At 36.7% G+C, this 27,176-nt stretch overlaps 1 protein-coding gene across 3 annotated transcripts; it reads left to right on the top strand.

Moving 5' to 3' along the window:
• Positions 1–22: 22 nt before the first annotated feature.
• Tmem68 (transmembrane protein 68) lies at positions 23–26,880 on the top strand. Of its 3 annotated transcripts, none has more exons than XM_059253817.1 (9): positions 34–195; positions 4,363–4,441; positions 6,895–6,939; positions 7,514–7,902; positions 13,124–13,288; positions 16,391–16,584; positions 22,185–22,245; positions 24,313–24,452; positions 25,585–26,880. In XM_059253817.1, exons 4-9 carry the CDS (start codon positions 7,578–7,580, stop codon positions 25,687–25,689), a joined length of 990 nt encoding a protein of 329 aa, XP_059109800.1. In that variant the 5' UTR covers positions 34–195; positions 4,363–4,441; positions 6,895–6,939; positions 7,514–7,577; the 3' UTR covers positions 25,690–26,880. The 3 variants fall into 3 exon arrangements, with proteins under 3 accessions (XP_059109802.1, XP_059109800.1, XP_059109801.1); XM_059253818.1 differs by lacking the exon at positions 34–195 and adding an exon at positions 489–2,122; XM_059253819.1 differs by lacking the exon at positions 24,313–24,452 and having other exon boundaries at positions 23–195.
• Positions 26,881–27,176: the final 296 nt, after the last annotated feature.

Genomic DNA, 27,176 nt, shown 5'->3' with positions numbered 1-27,176 from the left:
CCGGAAGCAGCTACGGCGGCTACCGGAAGGGGCGGGGCGACGGCGGTGTTACACCCAAGGCGGCCCGGGCTTCTTCCTCACAGGTATTTAAAGGAAGCCTGCCGTGCCCGAGCGTCCTCCTGTCCCGGCAGCTCAGTCACTGACGAGCTGTCACGTCGCCGAGGGCAGCCTGGCTTCCGGCGTCTTCCGCGGCAGGTGCGTAGGGCCCCGCATGGAGCTCCCCGCGCGGCTCCGGCCTGTGGCAGGCGTGGTGTCGGGGTCGCGGGGCGGGGAGCGGAAAGGCGAGCCGGTCCCTGGTCTCCGCGTCTGCGCTGCCCCGGCAGGCAGCCGAGTTATTGCCACACCCGTCCCCCGCCGGCTCTCGGCGTCCCGCATCCTCTCCGCTCCCCGAACTGCCCGCAGCTTTTCTTGTGAGGCTAGGCGTCTCGCTTGTCTGGTGATGTCCCCGTTCTGCTTGCATGATGGAGCTGGAGGGAAGCGTGTGACGACCGAGCAGGCTGGGAATCCTAGTTTATGCTCTTTAGTACCATGTGACCTGACAAATGACTTGGCCTTTCTGAAAAGCGTCTGATCATCTATAAAGAAGGGCTGAGTAGCAAAAACTACCCCGTGAGGTTGAGGAAAGGATCAAAGGAAGCAACACTTGCAAACTTCTATATTTGCAAATTCAAGTCGGTTCAGACCTTGTAGATGCTGCGTTGCTTTGGTCGTTGGGTTTTCCTACTTACTTAACATTTAGTGAGAAATAATAATACATAAATTGGATATAGAAAACTTAGAGTATTGCTGTATTTGGGGAGGAAAAAAATACATTCAGTACTAGGTGCTGCTTGAGACTGGCCAACAGCTTCTTCAAAAACAAAACATGCTTATGCTCTAAGGTTGTTGCATCATTGATGACTTACTTTAGCTATTAATTTTTTATGGGCTGTATAAGAACTGAGTTGAAATCCAGATATTTAGAATGCTCATTTGTATTTGAGCCACATTGTGAATCGATCGAAATACTTTTAATTTTCAAAGGAAATGTTTATTCCCGCATTATTAACACTACTTTATTTTGAGGTCAAAGATATATTGAATTTAGGAGTTATGAAGGAAAGAGTACTGAAGTTGCAGACACACCAGTCTAGATGTGTGTTCTAGCTGGGCATGGTGGAACACACCTTTAATCTCAGACTTGGGAGGCAGATCTCTGTGAGTTCAAGGCCATGTTGGTCTGTAAAGCCAGTCAGAGCCACACAGTGAGACTCTGCCTCAAGTAAATAAATAAATAGATGGATAAATGAATTTGTATTACAGCATTATTGGAGTAAGTGACTAGACTTAGAATATAGTACAGTATAGAACAGCAGTCATCAAAAGATGGAAAAAGTGGAAGAGCATTTTTATATTTAAATATATTTTAAATATATTTTATATTTAAAGAACAAAATCCTTGAAACGTAATGCATATCAGAACCTGGAGAGAGAAGCTTGAAATCGCAACGTTTTTCTTTTTATTGTTAAATGACACCTGGGCGTTGGGGAGAAGGCTTATTGGTTAAAGATGCTTGCCACAAAAAAACTGACTCATGAAAGTTGTCCTCCACCTCCACACGAACATGGCACATGCTCACTCATGCACTCTCCGAATGGGGTCAGGTAATAAGAATATTTTAATATTCTTTAAAATGTAAATGGGAGCTAATAATTGTAATTTGTAATTTTTGGGGTACAGGGCAGCATTTCAGTGCATGTACACAGTGTATTCGTGATCAGGTTGGAGGAACACCTCTAACATCAGACATATTCTTTGTGTTCGGAACATTCAAAATGTTCTCTATTAGCCAGTTTTGGATACTCATTTTGTGAAACACAGTTTTCCCACTAGGCTTTAAAAGCTAACTCTTCTTTTGACTGTGCCCCATACTCATTAACTCATCTTGTCTATGTCCTTCCTCCCCTGCACTTGTCTTGAGCTATGCTAACTCATTTCTTTTTGTTTTGTTTTGTTTTTGTTTTTCGAGACAGGGTTTCTCTGTGTAGCTCTGACTGTCCTGGAACTCACTCTGTAGATCAGGCCGGCCTCAAACTCACAGAGATTTGCCTGCTTCTGCCTCCCTGACTGCTGGGATGAAAGGTGTGTAGAGTCACTGCCTGGCACACTATTATCTTTGACGTTAATTTCACGTAGGAGAGCATGAGATGGTACCACCCAAAGTTAGGGTGAGACTTCCCATCTCAGTTAACTTAGTCTAAAAAAAATCCTCACAGAGGTTTGCCTCTTAGGTGGCTCTAAATCCATACGCCTATAGTCAAGAGTAACTACAACAGCGATGCTGACTATTTTTCAGGTGCTTGTTGTCCTTTTGTATTATCTCCTGAGGAATGACTATTCAAATCATTTGCCCTCTTTTTAATGGGATTATTTGGGCTTTCCTTGTTGAACCTTTTTGAGTGCTTACTACAGTCTAGAAATAATCTGTTGCTGGAGGAGTAGTTTGCAAGTGTTTTTTCCCACTCTCAGTTTTTTGCTTTTGATGTTTGTGCTCTGTGGCATAGTTTTCCCTGTATTTTCTTCTAGTAGTTTTAAAGTGTAAAGTCTAACATTGCTGCCTTTGTTGAAAACAAATTGGCTGTAAATATGTGTGTGCATTTATTTTTATATTATGTTTCATTCTCTTGGTTTGCATGTCAGTTTTCATGTCAGTTCTGTGTTGTTTAGTTACTGTAGTACACATTGAAGGCAGATATGGTATTGAGTTCAGCATTATCTCTGTTGCTCAGAATTGCTTTGGTAATTTCAAGTCTTGTTTTCCTTATGAGTTTAGGGGTTGTTCTAGTTCTGTGAATACATTTTGCTATTTCTATGAAGAATGTCTTTGATGTTTTTATTGGAATTTCTTTTAATCTGAATATCATTTTGAACAGTGTGCACATCTTAACAGTGTTAATTTCTTCAAACCACAACATGCAATGTTTTCAGTTTTTTGTGTCTTTAATTTCTTTCATCCCTGTTTTTTTATTACTCTTATTGTAGAGATTATTCCCTTTCTTTGTTAAAGATATCTCTAGGTCTCTGCATATCATTCCTTTGTACTCTGCTTGTAGCTGGAGGTTTTGTTGTTGCACCTGCAGTTTTCACTGTGACTTACCATATGAGGTTGTGAAATTAAATGTGGAATTTCATACCTGGTGGCATTCAGGTTTTTCTGATTTTTGGAGCAGTTTGGATTTTGGGCTTGGCAGTGCTTAACCTGTATAGAACCTGGCCCTATCCTTAGTTTTAGGTCTACTTGGATCCTAGAATGTACATTTTGTGGATAAGGGAGACTACTATAATTCTATTACCAGTTTGTCTCAGGAGGTACTAAAGAAAGATATAAAGTCACAAGATACTAAAACCTATTTAAAATAAAAATAAGTCTGGATTATTTTGTTCAGTTGCCTTAAACAATAACAGTCAAAAGTTTCAGATTTGGAGGGGCCCAAACAGTTTCTTTTAACCTATATGAAAGTTTATATTTTTTTAATTTATTTGCAATGTTTAAATACTCTAACAATTTTTGAGATATAATTTACAGTAATGTTCACCATAGTACAGTGGACAGATTAGTAAATTCAGGCGTCCTCACTGCCTAATTCTAGGATATTTCATTATCTCAAAGAAACTTTGGTTTTTATTAGCAGTCAGTCTTCTTTGACTGTCTTTAGTTCCTGGCAACCACTAATTTCCCTACCTTTTTGGATTTTTGGATTACCTTATTTTGGATGTGAGTGGACACATGCCGTGTGACTTTTTGCCCCTTTTTTCCTCTTCTTAGTTTAGTATGATATTTTTAAGGCTTACACACGTTGCAACAGATCTCTGCTCTCTGACTGATGCTGTATTATATGGATATATCATTTTTACCCACTCATCAGTTGATGGGCATCTGAATCTGTCCACTATTCAGTTATTATGAGTAATTCTGTTACAAATATATGTTTTTGTGTGAAGAGTATGTCTTCAGTCTTCTTGTGTTTATAACTAGTAGTAGATTTGTTGGGTAACAAAGTAATATTATGTTTAGCTTCTTCAGAAACTGCTAGTCCAGTTTCTAATGGCACTAAAATTTTGCTATATTGAATTTTAAATGATCAAACACTGATAAATTATAATTTAACTGTCATGGTGCATTGGTTAGTATAATGGTTAATTTTTGTTATCAACTTGATTTAATTAAGAAACACTGGGTATGTTAGTGAAGCACCCCATTGGCTGTGTCTGAGACAGTATTTCCAAGGGGTTGGGGCTTGGTACTGAATAAAAGTGGGAGAAGCAGAAAGCATGGTGATCACCAGCATTCCTCTTTGTCTGTTTCCTGTTTGTTGCCACAGGACCAAGACTTCTGCTTCATACCTTCTGCCATTGTTTCTGCATTCCTTTGAACCGGAGCCACAGTAAACCTGTCTTATGGTAAACTACTTTTCTGTTGAGTATTTGATTGCCAAGAGCTATGGCATAGAACAGCAGATGGCAATTAATATTCAAGGTGTTAGCCCATCAGAATAATTCTCTGATGGGAAACCTCATTAGGCATGCCCATGGGGCTATAGACTCCGGAATATCATTTGCTTCTGTCTGTAATTTCTCATGTGCTATTGCAATTTTTCCCTAAACAGCTTTGGGAATTCCCCCACTGCCTGTATTGTGGTGTGTTTATCTCATAAATACATTCCATCTACTGGGCACAATTATATCTATATTGTCAGGAGGACGATTTCTCCTTAAGCTGTATAATTTTGATGAATAAAAAATATGTTTTCATAACTAGGCCTGTTGTTCTATGAGGACTGTGAGACACTTAGGGCCTATTTTATATCACAGCTCAGGCTGACATAGGAAAATAGTTGTGTCTCCCCAGCTCTAAGACAGCTATATACCATTAGCTGATTAAAAGCTTCAAAGTAACTTTAGATTAGACCAGGTGCCTTGCTAATGGGTTTTAAGACAAACTGTTCCCAAGCAATGCAGTCCAGTTCACAAGGACATATAGCCAGTCTCAGTCCAGTTCACAAGGACATATAGCCAGCTCTGATTTGTCGAACCAAAGTTAGAGGTACAAAGCAACTTAATCGTTGAGCCAGCCTCTCTCACTAGGTCTGGTTGATTATCTAGGACAGCAGTTAACTCTCTGCACAAATTCCTAACCACAGTTATATGATATGGGCCTCTAACCTGAAGGCTCAAAGGTCAGCCAACTAACTGTTCTTTGTGTTGGATCCTGAAATTATGAGAGTGATAGAGAGCAATTAACTGAGCTCTAGAGACAAAACCAGCTTTCCTTCAGAGACACCATGGGGGAAGATTTTCCAGATGGCCAGGGCTACAGAGTGTAATCTGATTTCATAGCCCCAAGAAGGAGTTGTAAGTTTCCTTTTTTATGGTCTAAAGTTACATGCAGAGCAGAAAAATACATTTTAAGTTAAAACGCTTTTAGTGTCACTATGCTTTGGAGAGTTCCAGGTGAACTTAGCTGGGTTCTCGCCTCCCCTCACCCTGCAGCTCTCGCACTGGGAGGCCTACCAGCTGTGCTGTTGCTGCATCCTGCACTCTCCCTGATGATACAACTCTCTCTGTAAACAGCCCAAGTTCGAGAGAGCTCAACATTTGTACCACTGTTAGTCACACAATGTTGGTTTAAAATGTTATTACACTCAGAAATATAGGATGTAATACATGATTTCCTTATTTTTCTTAGACTCCTCAGTAGTTTAGTCTTATATAACTTTTAAAAATCCTTCATAATCCTTTGCAACTGCAGCTACAAATTACAGCCCCACCAATTAGGAAGCTGAGATTTATTACGTGTGAATTATTGGGATGACTCAGTTTCTTACCACTTACTTAAGAAATGAAATGTGACCTTCAAATGTAACTTCTTTATTGCCTGAAGGATTCTGTTGGATATATATAGCTGTGAAGAACAAAGAGAGATTCAACATGAGAGAATAAAGAAAGTAACCACCAGAGTGCATGCGAATTCATTCCGTTCCTAAAAAAGCCCTCAGATAAAACTCCTAAGTTTTGCTATGCTGTGGCTTTCTCTTTGAGCCCTGTCTGCAGCCTTGGAGCTGGTCTCCCATGCTGTAACATCTGATGACAGTGATGAGAAAAGTAACCAATACAGTGATATAATAAAATGTAATTTGAGGAGCTTAAGTTAAGCTGTGTTCATCCTCTATGAACAGAATAGACCCAGTATTCTCACAATAAGTGCTATTGGTTACAAGGAAATCAGACCTAATCCCCTGTTAGTCAAAGTGTGTGCTCTGTTACAAAGCTAGCAAGGTAATCTTGGTAACAAGACAACATATAACTGCTCTTGTGCGAGGGTCTGGTTTAGTCCCTCTCTTTTATTTATTCCTTTCCTGACTCTCATAAAGAATTTGAGAGGACTTTCTTAAGATTATATAATATGAAATGATGTCTAAACTGACTTTAGATTAGACTTTGAACCAGTGAAAATATGAAAGAAAGAAGGAAATTTTATGTAGGTAGTTATGTCTTAAGGATAATATGGTTGTATTATCCAATACATTTGACAATTTGACTGAAAGCTTATTAGTAAACATTAGCAAGAAGTGGCATTCATTTAGAGTCCTATACTTATACTTTCCCCTTATAGATGCAAATGTTTTATAGTTGTAGTAAAAGAGTTTCAGGGGTGATCCTCAGAATAGTGCTAGTCAACAGTTTTAAGCTATGCAGAGATATCCTGAGTATTACTTACTTCTGATTCACCTAGGGCTGTCATTATTTGTCAGACATTTGTGACTGTCTTCTGCCATTTATTTCATGGAAATGTAAACTTAAGGTATAAAGATTTTTACTCAATAATATATTTCACTTGTTTACTGTGTTTTCAGAGTACATATATTGAAGCTAGAGGCAAGATATTTGTGTAATTTCTGGTAAGTCAAGTAATTGTTTTAGAGAATGAGTTCATACAATTCTTTTGTAGCTATGTTTTTGGTCATTTATGTTTTAATAGAAATTTAATGACTGTAAGGTAAATAGTATAGTTTTTTTAATTCTGTAATGTCAAAAGAGCAGATAAGCTCTTATATAAACCTATTTCTCTATAAAAGAAAATATCCATAAGTGTATGCCATCATTTCCTAAAGCTTTGGATTACTTTATTGAATCAGAAACTGATGTTTTTCTTTGTGAAGGACACAGTTGGTCTTAGTATAAAGAGTAAAATGTTCTGCATGATCCACGGAAGAAATGAGTTAGATTAACAGTTTGAGCTATAATTTTATTCTGCATCAGCTTTTCCCTCTCAATCCACAGCTTGCAAGGTATTTGAAAAACTAAATCCAGCACTTTTCATAATTTTGCAGACAAAAATCTTACCATTTTCATAATTGAACATTAAAAAAATCTACTCATCTTTGGTATTAAAATGACTATAGCATTTATGTAGACTAAAATATTTAACTTTGTAGTTGTGAAGAGAATAACTGGATTATTTTTCCCTTCTAGTGTTGAAATTAATACATATGACAATGAAGAAAGAGACAAAATTTGGGATTTTCATCTAAAGAAAATGATAGAGAACAACCAAACCTGTGTTGCAGGACAGAACTCTGTGCCCTACATGACTTGTCTGGTTCACATGCTTGAGGAATGGTTGGGTGTGGAGCAGCTGGAGGACTACTTGAATTTTGCAAACCATCTCCTGTGGGTTTTTACCCCACTGATACTTTTAATACTTCCGTATTTTACGATCTTTCTTCTCTATCTTACTATTATTTTCCTCCATATCTATAAGAGGAAGAATATGTTAAAGGAAGCCTACTCTCATAATTTATGGGATGGTGCGAGGAAAACAGTGGCAACTCTGTGGGATGGACACGCAGCAGTTTGGCATGGTAAGCAGGGATGCTGCGGTCTGTTGCCGTATGTGGAGCACTGACACCATATTTCTGTTTATTGATTGGGAAATTACTGAAAAATGGAATGGAAGGGATACTTAAAATTCCTTGTTAATCTGTTTCCATGTATTGTGTATATGTATGTCTTGAAATGAATTTCATAAACACATTTCTGTTTAAGAATTACACAGTATTCTCGATTACTATAAACTGAAATATGAAAATTGATATTTAAAACATCTATAAAAATTACTTACAATGTCAAAACTTCTTGTTTTCTTAACACACAAAATAATAGCTTTTATTATGACATTTTCATATGTGTCTGTCATTATGCTTTGTTCTTACTCACGGCCAGTTCCTTTTTCCTCTCCCTATCTTCGCCTCCATTTTATTCCCCCCCTTTTAAGCAGTCCCTCTGCTTTTATTTCACATAGATTCCACGACCATCTTTTGTTCCCTCCTCCTTTTCCCTTCAGACCTCTTCCTCATAGTCCTCTCTTTCTGTTTCATAGAAACTGCTTTTTCTTGTTGTTTTAAATATGTATTCATTTTTATTGCCCGTGTGTATGCACGTGTAGGTGAGTATGCTGGTAGAGGCCAAAGGAGGGGTCAGACCCCTTGGAGCTGGAGTTACAGGCTGTTGTGAGCCAACTAAATTTGTGCTGGAAACTGACCTTTGGCCCTCCGCAACAGCAGTAAGTCTGCTGAGCTGTCTGTGCAGCCACACTTGGTTTAGTTTTTTGAGGTGAGGTGGGAATGTCTTGCTATGTAGTCTAGCCAGCCTGGAATTTGCAATCCTGCTTTGGCTTCCTGAATATTATGGGGGTTATAGCAAGTGCCAACATGCTTGGCTAGAATTTTTTTATTTATATTTTTTTTAGTTTTACTTCTTAGAGATAGGGTTTCTATGTAGCCCTGGCTGTCCTGGAACATTCGATGTAGAACAGGCTGGCTTTGAACTCACAGATATCCACTTGCCTCTGCCTCCCAAGTGCTTTAATTAAAAGTGTGTGCCACTGTTATTCTGTTTATGGTAAATTTGGTTCTACCAATGTGACATTTTAAAAGAGTGAAATATTGTAGCATAATAGTAAACATTAAATATAAGTTGTATGTGATGTTTACCTATTTGTCGTTTGATTTATCTAAGAAGTTGGAGTGTCTTTCTAGATAAGTGAGATGGCAATACATTACTCTCCAGGAAATTTACTCTTTATGATTTGAGAAGCTGTGATGCTATACACTTAGGGATGGGTGGCTCAGTTTTTGGCTGTCATGAAAATTGCCTCTGGTTGTCTGTTTTCAAGGACTTGGTGGTTTTTACTTCATTTCCCATCAGTCCTTTATTTGTAGGTGGCATGTATTTGGACTATATAAAAATGCCGAAGATTTAATTCCTATGTGCCTCAATTCATAACAGAATACCTGAAATTAGGTAAATAGTAAATGGCTCAATTCTAAACGTCTAAGAGTATGGGCAGATACCTCCTTGGCTCCTGGTGAAAGTCTCATTCGGCTTCGTGCATGGCGTAAAAGTGGAAGGGCAGTCAGGTGCCTAAAAAGAAAGAAAACAAAGGATAACCTTACTTTATAAGAGCCTGCTGTTTTAAAAATAATTACTAACACATACTAGCTATACCAATTGGGATTAACTGCAGTGTTTCCCCCTGGGCTTCCATTGTGCATTAATGCTGTCCGTGGACCCTTCTTCACTCCTACTCGTCCAGTCTCTAGTGACCATTGTTCTATTCTATAAAACTTTATACGTTTTCATTGAATGAATGGCTCAGCATTTGGAGTACTTGTTACTCTTGCAGAGGACCCAGATTTAGTTCCTGGCACCCACATGGTGGCTTGCAACCATTCATAACTCTGGTGTCTGGGAATCCAGTGTCCTCTTCTGACTTCTTGGGCTTCAGGTATTCATGTGGTGTACAAACAACTATACAGGCAGAACATTCATACACATAAAATAAATCAATCTAAAATAAATGTTAACAAGATGAAGGAAGAAAGGAAGAAGCTCTTGTTCTCTAGATCATTTTAAAGTGTTTGGTTTTGTTGTTGCTTATTCTTTGAGCCTCTTCTATATTCTGTGTGTCACTTGTCCAGTGTGCTGTGGTGAGTATTTTTTCATTTTCTAAGATTTCTCTGAGCACTGTTGTTTCCTTTGCTCTGAAGAAGCGTCTTAGCTCGTAATCACATAGTCTGCTTTGCTTGCTGAGCCTTGTGGTCCTATCTTAAAAAATTCGAACTAAATTACTTAAGTTAAAGTAATTTAGTTCCCTAAGAGTAAAACTTGGTTATGGGAGGCTGCTTTAATCTATTCATAAGGGTGCTGCCCCATCGTCTAACAACTTTCCAATAGACCCCATTTCTTATAACTGCCTCATTTGAACAGTTCAACCTCAGCATGTGTTTTGGTGAGAGTGAAACCACATTTGAGCCAAAACAGCATGTGACAAAGATTTCTATAGAATATTGTTGTGCCCCAGAGTGGTTTCAGAGCAGAGGGTTTTTTTTTGTTTTTTAAGACAGGGTCTCTCTATGTAGTTCTAGCTGTCCTGGAACTTGCTATGTAGACCAAACTGGCCTTGAACTCACAGAGATACTGAGAGGACAGACTTTGAAATAGACACTAGGTGATACATATCTGTAGCTAGAGTTTTCCTGCCTGGCCCACAGTCAGGACAAATCTCTCACCTGCCAGTCCCACAGCCACTCAGACCCAACCAAGTAAACACAGAGACTTATATTGGTTACAAACTGTATGGCCGTGGCAGGCTTCTTGCTAACTGTTCTTACAGCTTAAATTAATCCATTTCCATTAATCTATACTTTGCCACATGGCTCGTGGCATCTTTACATGCTGTTTGTCATCATGGCGGCTGGCAGTGTCTCTCTGACTCAGCCTTCCACTTCCCAGCTTTATTCTCCTCGTCCCGCCTACACTTCCTGCCTAGCCAATGGCCAATCCGTGTTTTATTTATTGACTAATTAGCAACACATTTGCCATACAGAACATCCCACAGCACATATCACTGATGTATAGGCTGCCATTAGGAAAACTCACCATTGATACCCCACGTAGGCTAATGTATTGTGGTAATACTACATTCATATTAAAATATCTATAAATCCTCTTTTGTGAGTGCTTAACATTTCCAAACACCGTTAAATACTTTGACTGATTTAAACCTTATATCATGATAGATAAAGTTTGTATAATATCTCCATTTTACTCCTCAGGAAATGGAGGTTCAGAGAAGTTATTTCCGAGGTACACTAGGAAGCAGAATGAGGATGCAGTCTTTGACAAAGGTTTCTAGACCCCTGCTCTAAACTGTACAGTACATCAGTCCTGCACTGGGGATTCAGGATCAGAAATCATGGTATTGAGGTTTGCAAACAGGAATCATATGCTTTTGATGCTTTGAGTTCTTAGTGTTCACTGTGAAATGCCTGCTGGCGGCACAGTCCTCTGGCACCCTCAGTGTTTCACACAACAGTGTCTTAGCAGGCATGTGCCTGTCGCAGAGCTGCAACCAGGTGGTTTTAAAACGGTGACATCTGTTGACATCGTTGAAGATACTTGTCAGGAATTTACATCTTCTCCAATATATATATTAACTTATTTCAAGATAATATATTTTAAGGAATTTCAATATACATGTGAGTGGATAAGACAATATAGGTAAATTTAAGCACTATTTTATACTGGAATTCCAAGGTAATTTTAGATATATACTTATGGTTCAGAGGAAATAAAATATTCAGCACTTAGCCCACTTTAATGTTTTAGTGTGATGAGATATTTTATCTGGATAAGTGATAACTAAAAAGTTGATCCTGTGACAAATAAAAGTTACTTGTGTCCACATTTTGTTTTACTCAAGTCAGTTTTAATGTGTGCTTTTTAAACTTCAGAAACATAAAAAAAAGATCATTGTAAAAATATAATAAAAGCTACCTAAAATTTACTATGCAAATGAACTTTGTTAAAATTTTGGTCTATTTATCATTTGTATATGTGTGGCTAAATAGTATTTTTCATGCCATTGATCCTTCTCATAAATACGACTTTTAATAATTTATTAATTTATTTAGTTACCTGTTACTGAACAGGTTTTGTTTGTTTATAATGTTTTTACTACTTAAAAATATCTTTATGTCAGAATCTGTTCATTATTTTATATTTTGAAGTTAAAATTTACTCTCAGATTATATATACTCTGATTTTTTCAGAATATTCTGTGATTCCAGATACAATACAATGAAACACTAATTTGAAGCTTTTTAAATAACTTAGTTTGGTTGGCAATAAGTCAATGAAGTCTCTACCCTCAAGTGGCTAGCAGCCTTTTAACTCAAACCTTTTGCTCAATTTTAAAAAAGCATTATCCCTGGAAAATGGGAATGACATTCTTAAAAGCTAGTTTCTTATCATTTATTTCCCTTGAAAATTAATAAAGGAAAGTCCTTAATAAACATTTTATGTTTTTCAGAAAATTAAAAAATATATGTACTGGATAACTGTAGTAAGGTCACTTCATGCATTGTAGATTCCCAAGGTACACTGTAGGACAGAAAAAAAACCCTAAGTCTTTTGTTATATTCATATAAGATCCTACTTATGCTAAATATACATCAGCAAGAAAATGTAGGTGCATTCACACTAGGTGGTGAATCATTTGTGGATGAGAGCCATGAGCATGGGGAAGCTAAAGCCATGTTACGAGGGATCTCTGATGGTTGTCCTCAGCTGCCCAGGCAGCCCTATCCTAGGATCTACTTCTCCACACTTGGCTCTGACCTCTTGTACTAGCCCATGCCTGGGGTGGATTCTGTCCTTGTTTCTCTCAGGCCTACGTCTGTATTTGTGCTGTCTGCCCTTGGCTCCCTTCCTCTTCCCTGGCCCCCATCACTGTGGACTACACTCTTTCCTACAACTCTGCTTTGCTTTGACTCCCACTCCTGGGCCACCCTTGCTTGTGGATCCCTTGTGTTTCCTGGACTCCCAGCGCACACTCTGCTACCTCTCCACTCTAGCGCCTTGTTTATTATGTCACGTTTTTAGAATCAAATTATTCTATGTCCAAAAAGAAGGGAAAGGGCGGGGGGGGGGGGGGACTATCCAAAGGAGAAGGGAATCGGGAAGGCAGACAGATTTTTAAGTTCCTGCATTTTATGTATTGGCAACTTGTCTTTCAAACAGGTTATGAAGTTCATGGGATGGAAAAGATACCAGAAGGACCAGCACTTATAATTTTTTATCATGGAGCTATTCCCATAGACTTTTACTACTTCATGGCTAAAATTTTCATCCACAAAGGCAGAACTTGCCGAGTAGTAGCTGACCACTTTGTCTTTAAAATCCCAGGTAAAACTTAACTGTGTGTAGTGATTAAATCATGTGGTAGACTGTCTTTAGTATTGTTTAGAAAGTGTTTGCCTCTTAATGATAACAAACTTGAAAAACATCTAATTATCCAGTTCAACTAATGTATCTTTAAAAAAAATAGCCAAAAATGTCACCTACTTTTTTTTCTCTGTTGCCTCAATTGACCTTGAGTGAGTAATCCTCCTGCCTAGCTACTGCTGGCTCTAATTATCCCCTCCCTCCCTCCCTCTCCTCCCCTCCCTCCCTTCCTCCCTCCCTCTCTCCCTGTCTTTCCTCCACTGACTCCAATTATTCTCTTCCTTCTCCTCTTTCTTTGTCTTTTTTTGGCTGTGCTGGGGATTGATCCCTAGGGATGAGCATATGCTAGGCAAATGCTCTACCTCTGAACTACAGCCCTCCAGTCCTATTTATTTTTCTTTATTAATGGAAATTTAGTCAGTGTTTTCTAAGTTACAAAAACTCTTTTAAAAATTGAGACGGATCCTGTTGGTTACCCAGACTGACTTTCGGCTTGTGGTCTAGAGTAATCCTTGTGCCTCAGCCTACCAGGTAGGTGGGAATACAAACATAAACCCCAAGAGCAGGCTTAAATCTTGAACTTCGTTTGTTTATTGTGATGCTGCAGGTCGAACACGAGGCATGTGCTCTGACCTTGAACTATATCCCTAACCCAAATCTTGAACTTTCAAGTAGAATTAAAAGAGAAAGATACATAATTTTGTACAGAAGGTAGTTAAAATTTCATATTTTTGTATGATTATTTTTTGTTTAATGCTGCTAAAGGTTTTTTTTTTTTTTGGTTTTTCGAGACAGGGTTTCTCTGTGTAGCTTTGCGCCTTTCTTGGAACTCACTTGGTAGCCCAGGCTGGCCTTGAACTCACAGAGATCCGCCTGGCTCTGCCTCCCGAGTGCTGGGATTAAAGGCGTGCGCCACTACTGCCCGGCTGCTGCTAAAGTTTAATAGCAATCAAAATTGGGAAAAATATATACAAGATATATTTGTCTTCACTATCCTAAAGAGTATGCATATACATTACATCTGTTCCAGTGTATGAGTTGCCTCACAGACAACAGTCTTCTTGTGATTGAGGACTGCATTTTAGAAATCTATTCATAATAGCTTTATATTTTAAAAAAATTTAGTCAAATTGTTTAAGATAAAAGTTTTTTAAAAAAATCACTGAATGAAATTACTGAGAATAAATCTTATTTCCTTTCATCACTAAATCACTAGAAACAAGCCAGGAGAGTTGATAGTTTGTTCTCTGGAGTAATAAAAACAGAGCTGGCCCAGCAAACAGACTCAAACCCAGCAACGAGTTAAGGAACAGTCTCTTCCAGTGCCTTCCATACATATGGTTAGTGCTTTAGTATATGTTAGAAAACCTGTTTATACTTTGTGTTATATGTTAAATCCAATGTAAGGCTTTCCTTTGCAAAGAATGTGATGAGTTTCTGTAGATTGGGGACAGAGGATATTATAATCTCATCATAACTAGTTATTTTTATTTTTTAAATGACACCTTTCACACATTTACAGTTTTGTGGGTTTTATGCCCCAAAAGATTTAATGGTAAGCTTTACTATCTTACAATGCCTCCTACGCCTGTCAGGTTCTGGAGGTTAAACCTAGGGCCTTCCACATGCTAGCCAATCAGTCTGACCACTGAGTCACACCCCAGCCAAAAACGGTTTTAATATCTGGCTCAAGTATTTACTTCACTATTGTTTTTTTTAGAGCTATAGCGGTTTGCTTTTAGCTTTTCTTTTTCATAAATAAGAAAACTGACCATTTTTAGGTTTTTCAAAACATTTTTTCTCTATGCTCATAACATATTTTGACATTGATTTACCTTTAGTCATCTATTATTTTATGAAGTTATAAAATCATTATAATTCCTAGTGCAAGAGAGAAATTCTGTATTTTACAGACCCTCCCTTCCCATTTACTCTGAGAGTGCACCTAATTAAGTCAGTGAGGTTTTGGTGCAGGGTAAGCATTATTTCAATTTTAATGACATTTTTAATGTTGTTTCAGCTCCTTAAGGCAATGGGAAGCTATGTTAGTCTGCCCAGTTCTACAAACCATCCATGTTCTCAGTCTCAAGCAGGAAAATACATGTACAGTGGCAATTACATGAAGTTCCACAGTAGGGTTTTTAATAAGGTATTTCTTTATTGACAGGTTATTTTTCATGCAGTAATAGTCATAGTTTGAAAAGCTATATAATGTTAAGGTTTGGAATTAGCTATTCTTGGATTGAATACCCTTCTTCAGTTGATTAAAACTCTCAACGATATTTGCTGTTGTTATAAAATTTTAATTATAGGATTAGCATCATTTAACTTTATTTCAATAGATTTGATTATAGTCTTAACTAATTTTGGTGTGGCTCAACATAGTTTTACATTCAGGTAGTTCTTTGCTGCAGGGTTAATGGGAGATTAGGGTTTTGGTTGCTGACAAGACATCATCTCTGATTGTTTTAACAGTACTTGAGAATATGTATGGCATGAAATTTAGTGGAAGGCACCTAGGGCTGGACATAGCGCAGTGGGAAACTGTTGTGTGGCTTTGAACACACTACTTAACTTTTAAGCCTAAGTTGTCATCTGTAAAATGGGGAGAAGAATCTCGATATTTCATGATAAAGTTTTAATTAAGAGTTTGAAAATGTAAAGTAGCCATAGTAAGGAGGTGATCGGCCAAGAAGTAATCAGTAGTAGGTGATCAGTAAGATATATGTTACTTCATAAGTGAAACTGGTCTTGTACCTTAAGAGCTATTGACTTAGAGTTTTCAAAAGTCTGGGTAGTAAATTGCATAGATCATGATGAGTTTTGCTCTTTTTTTTTTTTTTTTTTTTTTTGGTTTTTCGAGACAGGGTTTCTCTGTGTAGCTTTGCACCTTTCCTGGAACTCACTCTGTAGCCCAGGTTGGCCTTGAACTCACAGAGATCCACCTGCCTCTGCCTCCTGAGTGCTGGGATTAAAGGCGTGTGCCACCACCGCCCGGCGAGTTTTGCTTTTAAAAGAATTGAACAAGATAAAGATAAATCTTTGTGAATGTGTTTTTTACAGGGTTCAGTTTGTTACTAGATGTATTTTGTGCTCTTCATGGACCACGAGAAAAATGTGTTGAAATCCTGAGGAGTGGACACTTGCTAGCTATTTCACCAGGTGGAGTCCGAGAAGCCTTACTTAGTGACGAAACCTACAACATCATATGGGGTAATCGTAAAGGCTTTGCTCAGGTTGCAATTGATGCGAAAGTGGTAAGTCATAGCAAAATCATTTTTCAAGCAAAGCTTAGTTGAATTTCAAAGAAATGCTTAAAAAGTGAGCCAAAGTATATGAAACCAGGTTCTTTTATTGTAATAAAAGTTATTATATATAACAATTTATAGGGATATATCAAAAAAGCATTATTCCTTATACATGAGAAGCCATCTTAAAAAACAAAAACTGGCTGGGTGGTGGTGGCGCACGCCTTTAATCCCAGCACTCGGGAGGCAGAGCCAGGAGGATCTCTGTGAGTTCGAGGCCAGCCTGGTCTACAAAGTGAGTTCCAGGAAAGGCGCAAAGCTACACAGAGAAACTCTGTCTCGAAAAAAAAAGAAAAAAAAAAGAAAAAAAGAAAAAAAAAACAAAAACAAAAACTGACGTGGCATTTTGGCAAGTATCCAACAAAGTTTTATTTTTCAGTTGTAAATTCCACATTCTTCATTATTAGATTTGTAATTCTGTACACAGTCCCACCATTCTTTCAGTTATTCTTTTTTTAAAAATGATACAGTCAGCTCATTCTGTGTATTTTAAATCTTTGGTAACTTCGACATGAGTGAGTTAGTGTGCTTCATGGATGGTTTAATAGTTTTAATAGTTTTATGTATAATCAGATTTTTATAACAGTGCAAGTACTATGTGACTAATGTCATTTTTCATCAACTATGATTAGCTATTTTTATAATATAATGATAAGAAATGGACAGTGGTGAAATTTAGATATTTCTAAAGCACTTTTCACATGAATTTATCAATAAAATTAAATGTACTTGGGAGATTCCTGTAATTATTGTACTTCCCAGACTGAGTGGTATAAATGTGCTTTTGATGTTTCCTTTTGCGTTTGGAAACTATTTCTTAGTCTTTTGCTCTCCATATCCCAAGGAACTTTATCCTAAGGGATACTTACTGTCAGAAGGGGACATTGCTGTCCCTTACCAGACTGTTGTTCTTTTCTCCAAGCTTCAGTAACTTAACATTTCAGGTTGCTGTCATTAGGGAGACCAACCTGCATCTTTGGTCTGACGGCGCATCATGTAAATGTAGATCATTGATTAAAAAAGAAAGATTGTGGGTGGTTCATTCTAACTAAAGAATGTTATCTAAAGGAGAATGGATATTTTTATATTTGAATTACAAAGTTTACAGTAAAACAAAATACTCCAAAGTGCTCAGGAGCTCTTTTCTCTTGTGCTTGTGCCCCTACTAATGCATGACTCCTGGAAGTCACTGCTGTAGTGCTTCACTGTGGGCTCCTAGTTTCAATGATTCTACTTCTTAACTTTTAAAATAATATGTTTAAATATCACAGTCCTACAGTAGATTATAAGTTCCTTGAGTAACTTACAATTTTATATTTAAATCCTTAGTGCAAGGATCTACTTTGAGTAGGGTTTAAGTGTTTGTGGAATTAGCTTTTTTGTCTTTAAACACAGATTACTTAACTCAGCAAAAAGCTTTTTAATTTATTTATGCATTTGTTATGCTAGTAGTAAAAAGGTTGACTAATATCACATTTCACACATTTTCTAAAGTTTTTTAAGCATAGATGTGAAAACCAGAATTGTAGCCTGTGAGTAATATGGAATATAAAGGCTGCTTGCAGCTGTGTGAAACTAAGAATAATCAATGTACTATTTTAAAGCAAGAATAAAATTCTAATCTAAAACAAGACATTGAGGTTTTTTACATTTGTATTTTGAAATATTTTTTTGTAAGTTTCAGATAAAGATAACAGAAATAGTTTTGAATCTTATTAGTTTATCATGGAATTCTAATTCTTCATCCTTAGGTTTACATTTTTAAGCAGGATATTGCTTAGGAGACCTGAAAGAGAAATGACGAAAGAACTTTCTCAGATTCTTGAGTTTCTTGGTAACTTTCTATGATAATCTAGATAATTCCATTAAGATCTTTTATAAAGTTCTAAAATTTGAGAAATAGCCTTATATAAATTTAAAATAAATACAACATTTTAATGCTGTGAATTTACCAATAGCATAAGTTTGATAAATAGTTTGCAGCACTTTGGAGGTTTGTCCCAGGACTACACAGTCAGGGAGTGACTTATAGTATTCTAATGCTGTGGTTCTCAACCTGCGGGTTGCGACCCCTTTGGAGGTCAAACAACCAGTTCTCAGGGGTCACTTAAGACCATCGGAAACCACAGACATTTGCATCATGATTCCTAACAGTAGTAAAATTATATTTATGAAGTAGCAACAAAAATAATTTTATGGTTTGAGGTCACCACAACATGAGGAACTGTATTAAAGAGTCACAGCATTAGGAAGGTTGAGAAGCATTTTGTTAAAGGGTCTCAGCTTTAGGAAGATCGAGAACCACTGTATTAAAGGGGCTCAGCTTTAGAGAGGTTGAAAACCACAGTGTTAAAGGGTCTCAGTGTTAGGGAGGCTGAGAACCACTGTGTTAAAGGGTCTCAGTGTTAGGGAGGCTGAGAACCATTGGTTTAATGTTATAGATGAGGAGAGTCAGGCACAGAGAGGTAGGGATGGGAAGGATCTGGTCACAGAGATGTGAGGAAAACTTCTCAGTAAAAAATACACAGTTGTAAATCATAACTATCTCTTAAAGACCAAACCATACTTCCATAAACTATGAGAACACACTTAAAACTACAGAAGCAAGATTAGCTATGTTTAAAAAGGGACTGCAGGGCTGAGGCTGTAACTCACTGGAAGAGCACTTGCGCTTTGAGTATGGTTCTCCAATAATGCCTCTTCCCCCAAAATAATTAAAAAAGTAAGCTGGACATGCTGAAAGAAATTCAAGAGGAATCCAATTATAGTTCACAAAATATCAGCAGAAAGTATCTAAAGGTCTTTTGAATGGGACAGACTTTTTGTTTTTATTTTTTTATTCTTCTCTCACACATTACATCCCAACTGCAGTTTCCCCTCCCTCCTCTCTTCCCACTCCCTCCCCGACCACCTCCCTTCTCCTCCAGGTCCACTCCTTCTATGTTTCCTTCAGAAAAGGGCAGTCTGGGACAGACTTTTATATGTACCATATACCACTCTTATTTTGTGAATTCCTGAAAGTATTTAGATAGTGTCACATCTAGGTTAGGGAAAAATTAGTTTAATTAATTAGAAATAAGTAACAAATGTAAAAGAAAGGAACATTGTATTTAAAAATTTGTGTTATTTCACTTTATCCATAAAACTTTTGAGATAAAGGTAATATTATACTTCTCCCCACTTTTCACATGAAGAAAGATTTGATAATCACCTTGTTAGTGTTTCCTCTATTTTTTAGTAGCAGAAGTAGGACTCTATGATTGTGCTAAATTGATGCCCCAAGAATAGTTTTACAAATCTGTACACTTGTTACATACGTGGAGACCCATGTGGGTACAGAAAGAATAAATTCTCAAATATTTATGCAGCTGCCTTGTATACAGATATGTACAAGAAAAGGGTTAAATGACTGTATGTGATCAAGTTATAATAAATTAGTGCTGTGTCTTTAAGGATGGAAGCTCGATGCACTTAAAAACCATAGGTCCAGAGTATTAACATGGAAGACTGAGCCAGCTAAGGCAAGCTTTCTGCTATAAAATGGCTTCTAGAATGTTCTTCTCTAGAGGTTTAGCTGTTTAAGGAATGGAGTTGAACTTGAATCATCTTCATGAAGTGCACACTTTAATATAGCCTATGGGGACCATGCCTGTCTGTAGACATGGTCAGCAGTTCCAGTCACGGGAAAAAAAACAGTATCTGTGAACTGAAAGGTTTTCTATTTCTCCTATGCATTCTGAGTTCTCAATTTTGGGAATGTAACTTTTAAAACATTAGGATTTCAGCCATTTCATTTTACAAAACTTGTAATCCCTTAGATAGTAGATTTTTTACAAAAGAATTCAGTGTCCATTATTATCTCTATGCAGTAGTTTCATGAATTAACCTTATCATTTTTGAATTTGATAGCTGTGTGTGCTTTTTCTAGTGTTGACATCACTACTGCCTGTCTATGACCTCTGTGTTTACAGAACACAGTTCATTAGGAGCATCGTCTTTCTGTATTTGCTCATTCCTTCTTTAGTTCTTCCATAACTTCCTTTTATTTCATCTATTCCAGGTTCTTTTCTAAGTGCAAGGGATACATCAGTGAACAAAACATGTGTTAGGTGTCCCTGAGATATGTTAGATGTCTTCCCTCTGGTGAGAGTGGGCAGCAGGTGATCAGCTAGTTCACTGTGAGGAAAAGTTGTATGAAGTTTATCCTTGTGTTCTCTTCTGCCCAGTGAAGTGAGTGGAAAAGACTTAGACTATCATTATCTTTATCTAAATCCTGCTTGTAATGTGGAACTTCATGAACACGTGTATATATTTTTACCTATTCTAAAACATTTAGTTCAGTATATTTGTTTATATATGAAAGTATTTTATTCAATTTTGATATATTTTATGGTTTATAATAGCATAACCTTCCTATATTGGTGGGCTCACAAAAATGTGTTATAATTCCATGAGAACATGTTGCTGAAACCTACCCTTTAAATTGATTTGAACTTTCCCTTTGTCTTAGTTACTTTTCTGTTTCTGTGACCAAATGCCATGATGAAAGTAACTTATAAAGAAAGCATTTAATTTGGGGCTCATGATTCCTGAGGGTCACAGTCCATGATCATCAGGGCAGGGAGTATGGCAGCAGGCAGGTAGGCATGGCACTGGAGAAGGTGCTGAGAATTTACATCTGATCATAAGCTAGAAATAGAGAGAGCTCACTGACTGGCATGGGTTTTGAAACCTTGAAGTCCACCTCCAGGGACACACCACCTCCAACAAGGCTACACCACCTAATCCTTCCAAAGCAGTTCCACTAACTAGGAACTAAGAATTCAAATAGATGAACCTATGGGGGCCATTCCCATTAGCCACCACACTCTTCTTCTTCTTTTTTTTTTTTTTTCTTTTGGTTTTTCGAGACAGGATTTCTCTGTGTAGCTTTGCGCCTTTCCTGGAACTCACTTGGTAGCCCAGGCTGGCCTTGAACTCACAGAGATCCTCCTGGCTCTGCCTCCCGAGTGCTGGGATTAAAGGCGTGCACCACCACCCCTGGCCCACCACAATCTTCAAAGTGTCTTCATTTATAACTTCTTTAATGAGAATATTATTTAGGAATGAGTAAAACTAATTTACCACATTTGCTTTATTTAATGAAATTAGTGAGTATCATAATCCTCTTGAGGTTCAAGGGTTTATATATGTAAGAAAATGAGCATATTATTTAGGAATGAGTAAAACTAATATACCACATTAGCTTTATTTAATGAAATTAGTGAGTATCATAATCCTCTTGAGGTTCAAGGGTTTATATATATGTAAGAAAAATCAGTAGATAAAATATTGCATGCTGCAACTAGAGGATAGTCTTTCCAATTTATATTTTCATAAATGATGGAGTCAGTTTAGTCTGATAAATCATACCACCTTAGATATGCCTTTAGTTTTAAAATCTCCTTTTAGGATCTCAAATGTACCTTCACAAAAGTTGCCTTAGTGACTCAATGGAGACCTTAAGTGGATTTATTTATTTACTTTTCAATTCAAATTCTTTTCTTTAGCCCATTATTCCTATGTTTACACAAAATATTCGAGAAGGATTTAGATCACTTGGAGGAACAAGTAAGTTCTCATTCCTATGGTTTTTAATTATCGTGTAATCTATAAAACATTAGGCGTTTTGAACACTGTTAGGAAAATTTTTTCTTTTCTTTTTTTTTTTTTTGAGACAGGGTCTCATTGTGTAGTTCTGGCTGTCCTAGAACTCACTGTGTAGACCAGGCTGGCCCTAAACTCACAGAAATCCATCTGCTTTTAGGCCTCCCAAGTACTGGGACTAAAGTCACCACTATCCCTGGTGACTTTTGAATTATTAATTTTGGAAAATGAATATTTACTGTTCTATGTAAACTCTGAGGGATAATTGGTTCTAAGTAATGGCAGTTACTCTTTTGCAGGGACTGGGGATTGAGACTGGATCTCACCATGTAACCAGGCTAGCCTCAAATTTGTGATTTACATGCTTGAGCCTCTAGAGTGTTGGTAGACATTATGCTTTTGTTAAGAGTACTATATACATATTAAATTTTATTTGAAAGGGCTTTTTAAAACGTAAAAGTGATTCATCTAATACATAGTGTTAAATTATGTTGATAAGATTTAGAACACATTTATATACTATTAACTGAAGAAACTAGCTTTAAAATTGGATGACCTACATATTAAACTAAGATTGGCATCATAGGAGATAGGATGTCATTTGCTTTGGTTTATCCTATTTAGAAGAATACTATGAACCATAATATGTTTATATTGATAAGTTCTTTTGTCTCTTTAGTTTATTAATTAAAAATTCACTTTTAATATAGTTGTAGGAATAAAACTTAGGATTTTTTTTCTTAAAATGTCCCTTATTTTGGAATGTTCAATTTGTTTTCAGCTTGAGGTTTATATGTTATGTTCAGTTGAATATATTTTTTGTAACTGTTGCTGTTCTTATCCACATGAAAACCCCTTAGCAAGCCTTACCTTGGTATTGCTTTAATGCATTTTTTATATTTAACCTTAGAAATTATTTCTAATTTTTTGCTAATCTTTTTAAATAGCAAATCAGAAATTATTATAGAAATTGTTTCTTGAATTATTCAAGTTATTTTCAAAATTCTATTGACTGCTTTTCAATTTCACTTAAATTTAAAGTTGAGTATCTCTAAATTAAGTGTCTGTTGTCTTTTATTTTAACTTTATTTATTTATTTTTGAGGCAGAGTCTCACTGTTGCAGCCCTGGCTGGCCTGGAACTTGTTATGTAGACTAGGCTGGCCTCGACCTCACAGAGATCCGCCTGCTTCTGTGCCCCTCTCACCAGTGCTGGAGTTAGAGGCACACATCATCACACCTAGCTAATTTTAATTTTTTTGAGTGTTACTTTGGGTGTGACAGTGTTTTTTCTGTTTCTATATGTAATCAGCGTTTTCAGTGTATAACTGTGTATTTCAGGAAACTTACCTTTTGGATTGCATTGTTGCTGTTTTTGTTTTTCAACCTTCTCCACTTATTTATCTTTAGTACCTTTAAATCCAGTCCTGCTGAGTTTGAAACCTAGTTGTCTCTAGTAGGCCAGTGTGTGGTGTCTGCATGAAGTGGACCTGGACTCCCTTGTCTTTGTCTTTTATTCTTGTAAATCATTTGCTCTGTGTCCCTAAACATTTTAGCTTCCAGCTTTGCTGGCACTCATCAGCCTTTGTTCTGCAATAATAGTAACTGGTTGTCTTTTGAGACTCTTATGTTTTTAAAATGTTACTTGGTCTTTTAATGAATTGATTTAATTTTTCCTTTTATTTTTAAATTTATAGAAAAAACTGAATATGTTCCTTCAGCAGTCTCTAGGCTCAATGCCTGTGAGCACATTGCACCAGTATGTGATGAAATGCTTCCTTTAGGAAATGCTGTGCTGGTCATGTAGTGCAGTGGTGGAGCACTTGCTTGGAACTGGAATCAGTGCCCAGCTTCAGAATCCTAACACACACACACACACACACACACACACACACACACACACACACACACACTGCTAAGAGTTGGTATTTTTGCCACCTTCCTGCAAGTCTTGTGTAATTAATTAGAAAGTTTATAGTTATATGCATAGCACATTTGGCCAATAAGAATGATTTTGCTTACTTTAAAACAGGATTATTTAAGTGGCTTTATGAAAAATTCCGCTATCCATTTGCTCCAATGTATGGAGGTTTTCCTGTAAAGCTGCGGACCTTCTTAGGTGATCCCATTCCATATGACCCAAAGATAACAGCAGAAGAATTAGCTGAAAAGGTAATTGTGTTTTCTTTGTTAGTCTTAGGATAGATTTTTGTTTTAATTATTTGAAATTTCATTGTGTATGTATTATATGTAATATATATATATATATATATTATATATATAATATATGCCAGAAATTCTCAAACAGTGGTTTTGCCCCATTGGAAATATTTGGCAAGGCTCAGTGACATTTTTACTGACATGAAAGAGAATGGACAGAGGTGACTATAGACATTTATAGTATTTAGAAGCCAGGGATAGGTTTATAGGCATCTAGAAATATGTTTCTATATCTCAATTTTTAATAATAAATAAGTCAGGTGCTGTGCAGTGAATGGAAGCCTTGAGGTTTACAAGGCAGAGGTAAGAAAGCACAATTTGAGTAGCAGAAGTTAGTGAGGATTTTTAAAATGTTGGAGTGCTCAGTCATCTAGCAAAGAGATGAAGAGTCATGAGGATGAGAAAAGACTACTCCACTTGGAATTAAGCTTTGAAGGAGTCTAAAACTATGAAAAAAGTAATACTGGCCTGGCTCATGCTAGGCAAATGCTCTACCACTGAACTACATCCCTTGCTGTGTGTGTGTTTTGATTATAACTTTTGTACCCACCTTTATATACTGTACTAGTGAGTTTCTTTAAAAACATTTTGAATTATGATGGAAACTATGTAAATTTGCTGGGCATGGTGATGCACCATTAATTTGATATTAATTCCAGTTCTGGGGAAAGGGTAGAGGTAAGTGGATCTCTGTGAGTTTGTGGCCAGTCTGGTCTATATAATGAGACCCTGTCTTAATCAAAACAAGATGAAACAAAACAAAACAGAAATAGGTATACTTATAGTTTAGTTCTGTTAAATACATCCATGTTGTTGAACAGAAGATACCTTGAAGATTTTTACCATGAAAAACTAGGTCTATTCCCACTGAACACCATTTTTCCATTTCTCCCTCTACTAAGCCCCTGACAAGGCCTCAAAACCTGAAATACTAAAATTGCTAGAAGAAAGCATAGGCCGTGCCCTGCAAGATATGTGTGGAAGAGAAATTCTTTTGCAAGTAGTATAACATGAAAATCCTGCGAGATGATTGATCTGTACTAAGTCCAAACCAATAGTGACTTTTCTTTTGTTTTCTAAATAGACCAAGAATGCTGTTCAAGCTTTGATTGACAAGCACCAAAGGATACCAGGGAACATTAGGAGTGCTCTGCTGGAACGCTTTCATAGAGAGCAGAAGGCTAATTAGCAGATGATTTAATGTATCTATAGTGACAAGCTCGTATATATGGCACTGTCTTTTAAATTTTTGTAGATTATATAATAGTGTTTCTAAAATATCATGTTAATAAGCATCTTTCTTAGAACTAGTTTATTTAAATTTATACTGTTAGTCTTGTCCTTTCAATTAGTTGTGTCAAATTTATTAAGTAACTCTTCACTTTTCTGACTCAGAAAATGATCATGCTGCATTTGTAAGATTTAGTAATATATGATAAGCATAGAGTTTTAGATTTAAGTCATTCTTGATATCAGCAGGTTAAGCAGACTTTCCTAAATTGTGTCTATTGTGTTGATCTGATCGTAAGAGAGCACATGCATTAGGGTGTAGCACTGGCTTAATTTAGATGAGAAATGCCTTTCTCTATCTTCATTCCATTCACAACTGCGGGTAAGTTGTGGAATGCTTTTGTACCTCAATTATTTATTTTAAGCATGACAATATTTTGGTGACATACATTACTTTAAGTTGCTTATATCTATTGTGATATCTGTAGTATGAGAACTATAACTGAATTGATTTCTGAATCCTGTAGGAGTTTTGTGCATTTTTTTGTCCATTGGGTGTTGAAACGACTCCTTCAAATGTCATGTCCAGTTGCCAAGCACATTGAAAGAGATGTACTGTTTTATAAATCAAGACGTTGTTATTTGTAGTATTTATTTACTGAATTGTTTAGTATTTATTTTAAACAAGTATGTAAGTAAACATATAGGATGAATTGTCATCATAGTGTTTTATGGTGTAAGCATAGAATCGTGGTCACGCTCTGCACTTCACATTAGAAGCTGATTTTAGGCTAAGAAATAAACAACAAGAAAGCCTTGGTTTTGCTTATATCATGGCTTGTTTTTCTGGGCTTTGCAGCTAATCATGTGGCTTATTATTTCAATAAAATGTACTTGAATGATGAATTTCTGTAAACATGGAGCCCTCTGAAAATGTAATGGCATTTGATTTGTTGTCTCCTTGAAAACTGATTTTAAAAGTATTTAAACAGCAAAGTGTCATAAATCTACTGCAGTATGTCCCTTTCCGCCTTTGTAGTACTTGGGTTTTATATGGACTTTTTAATTACAAGTGTATATTTATGATATATAAAATGTATATAGAAATGATGTGAAAAATAAAGATGAATTGCAACTCATTCTCATGAAATTGTGTGTGTGACATAATTTTAAAAGTATTTTTGTTTTACGTTCCTTATTTTCATCAATAATGTCTTTTATCTTAGCCACAATAAATGTGTGGTATACTTCCCATGTAGTCAGTATATTTGAGAGGCAATTTCAGTAAAAGAAGTTAATTTGCTAGCTGCCCCCTCTCTGTTCGTGAACCTTACTGTGTTCAAAGCTATTAGATATTTCCAGAATAAATGAATAAAGGACTAGAAAGTGAACAAGAAAACTATTTTGGAAAATCAGTTTGTTTTAAAGATTAAAGAGTGCTATTGT

The sequence above is a fragment of the Peromyscus eremicus genome, chromosome 2, assembly GCF_949786415.1.
Source record: "Peromyscus eremicus chromosome 2, PerEre_H2_v1, whole genome shotgun sequence".
NCBI classification, from domain to species: Eukaryota; Metazoa; Chordata; class Mammalia; order Rodentia; family Cricetidae; genus Peromyscus; species Peromyscus eremicus.
Note: the sequence above shows the minus strand (reverse complement) of the source record. Positions and strands in the feature narration are given on the sequence as shown.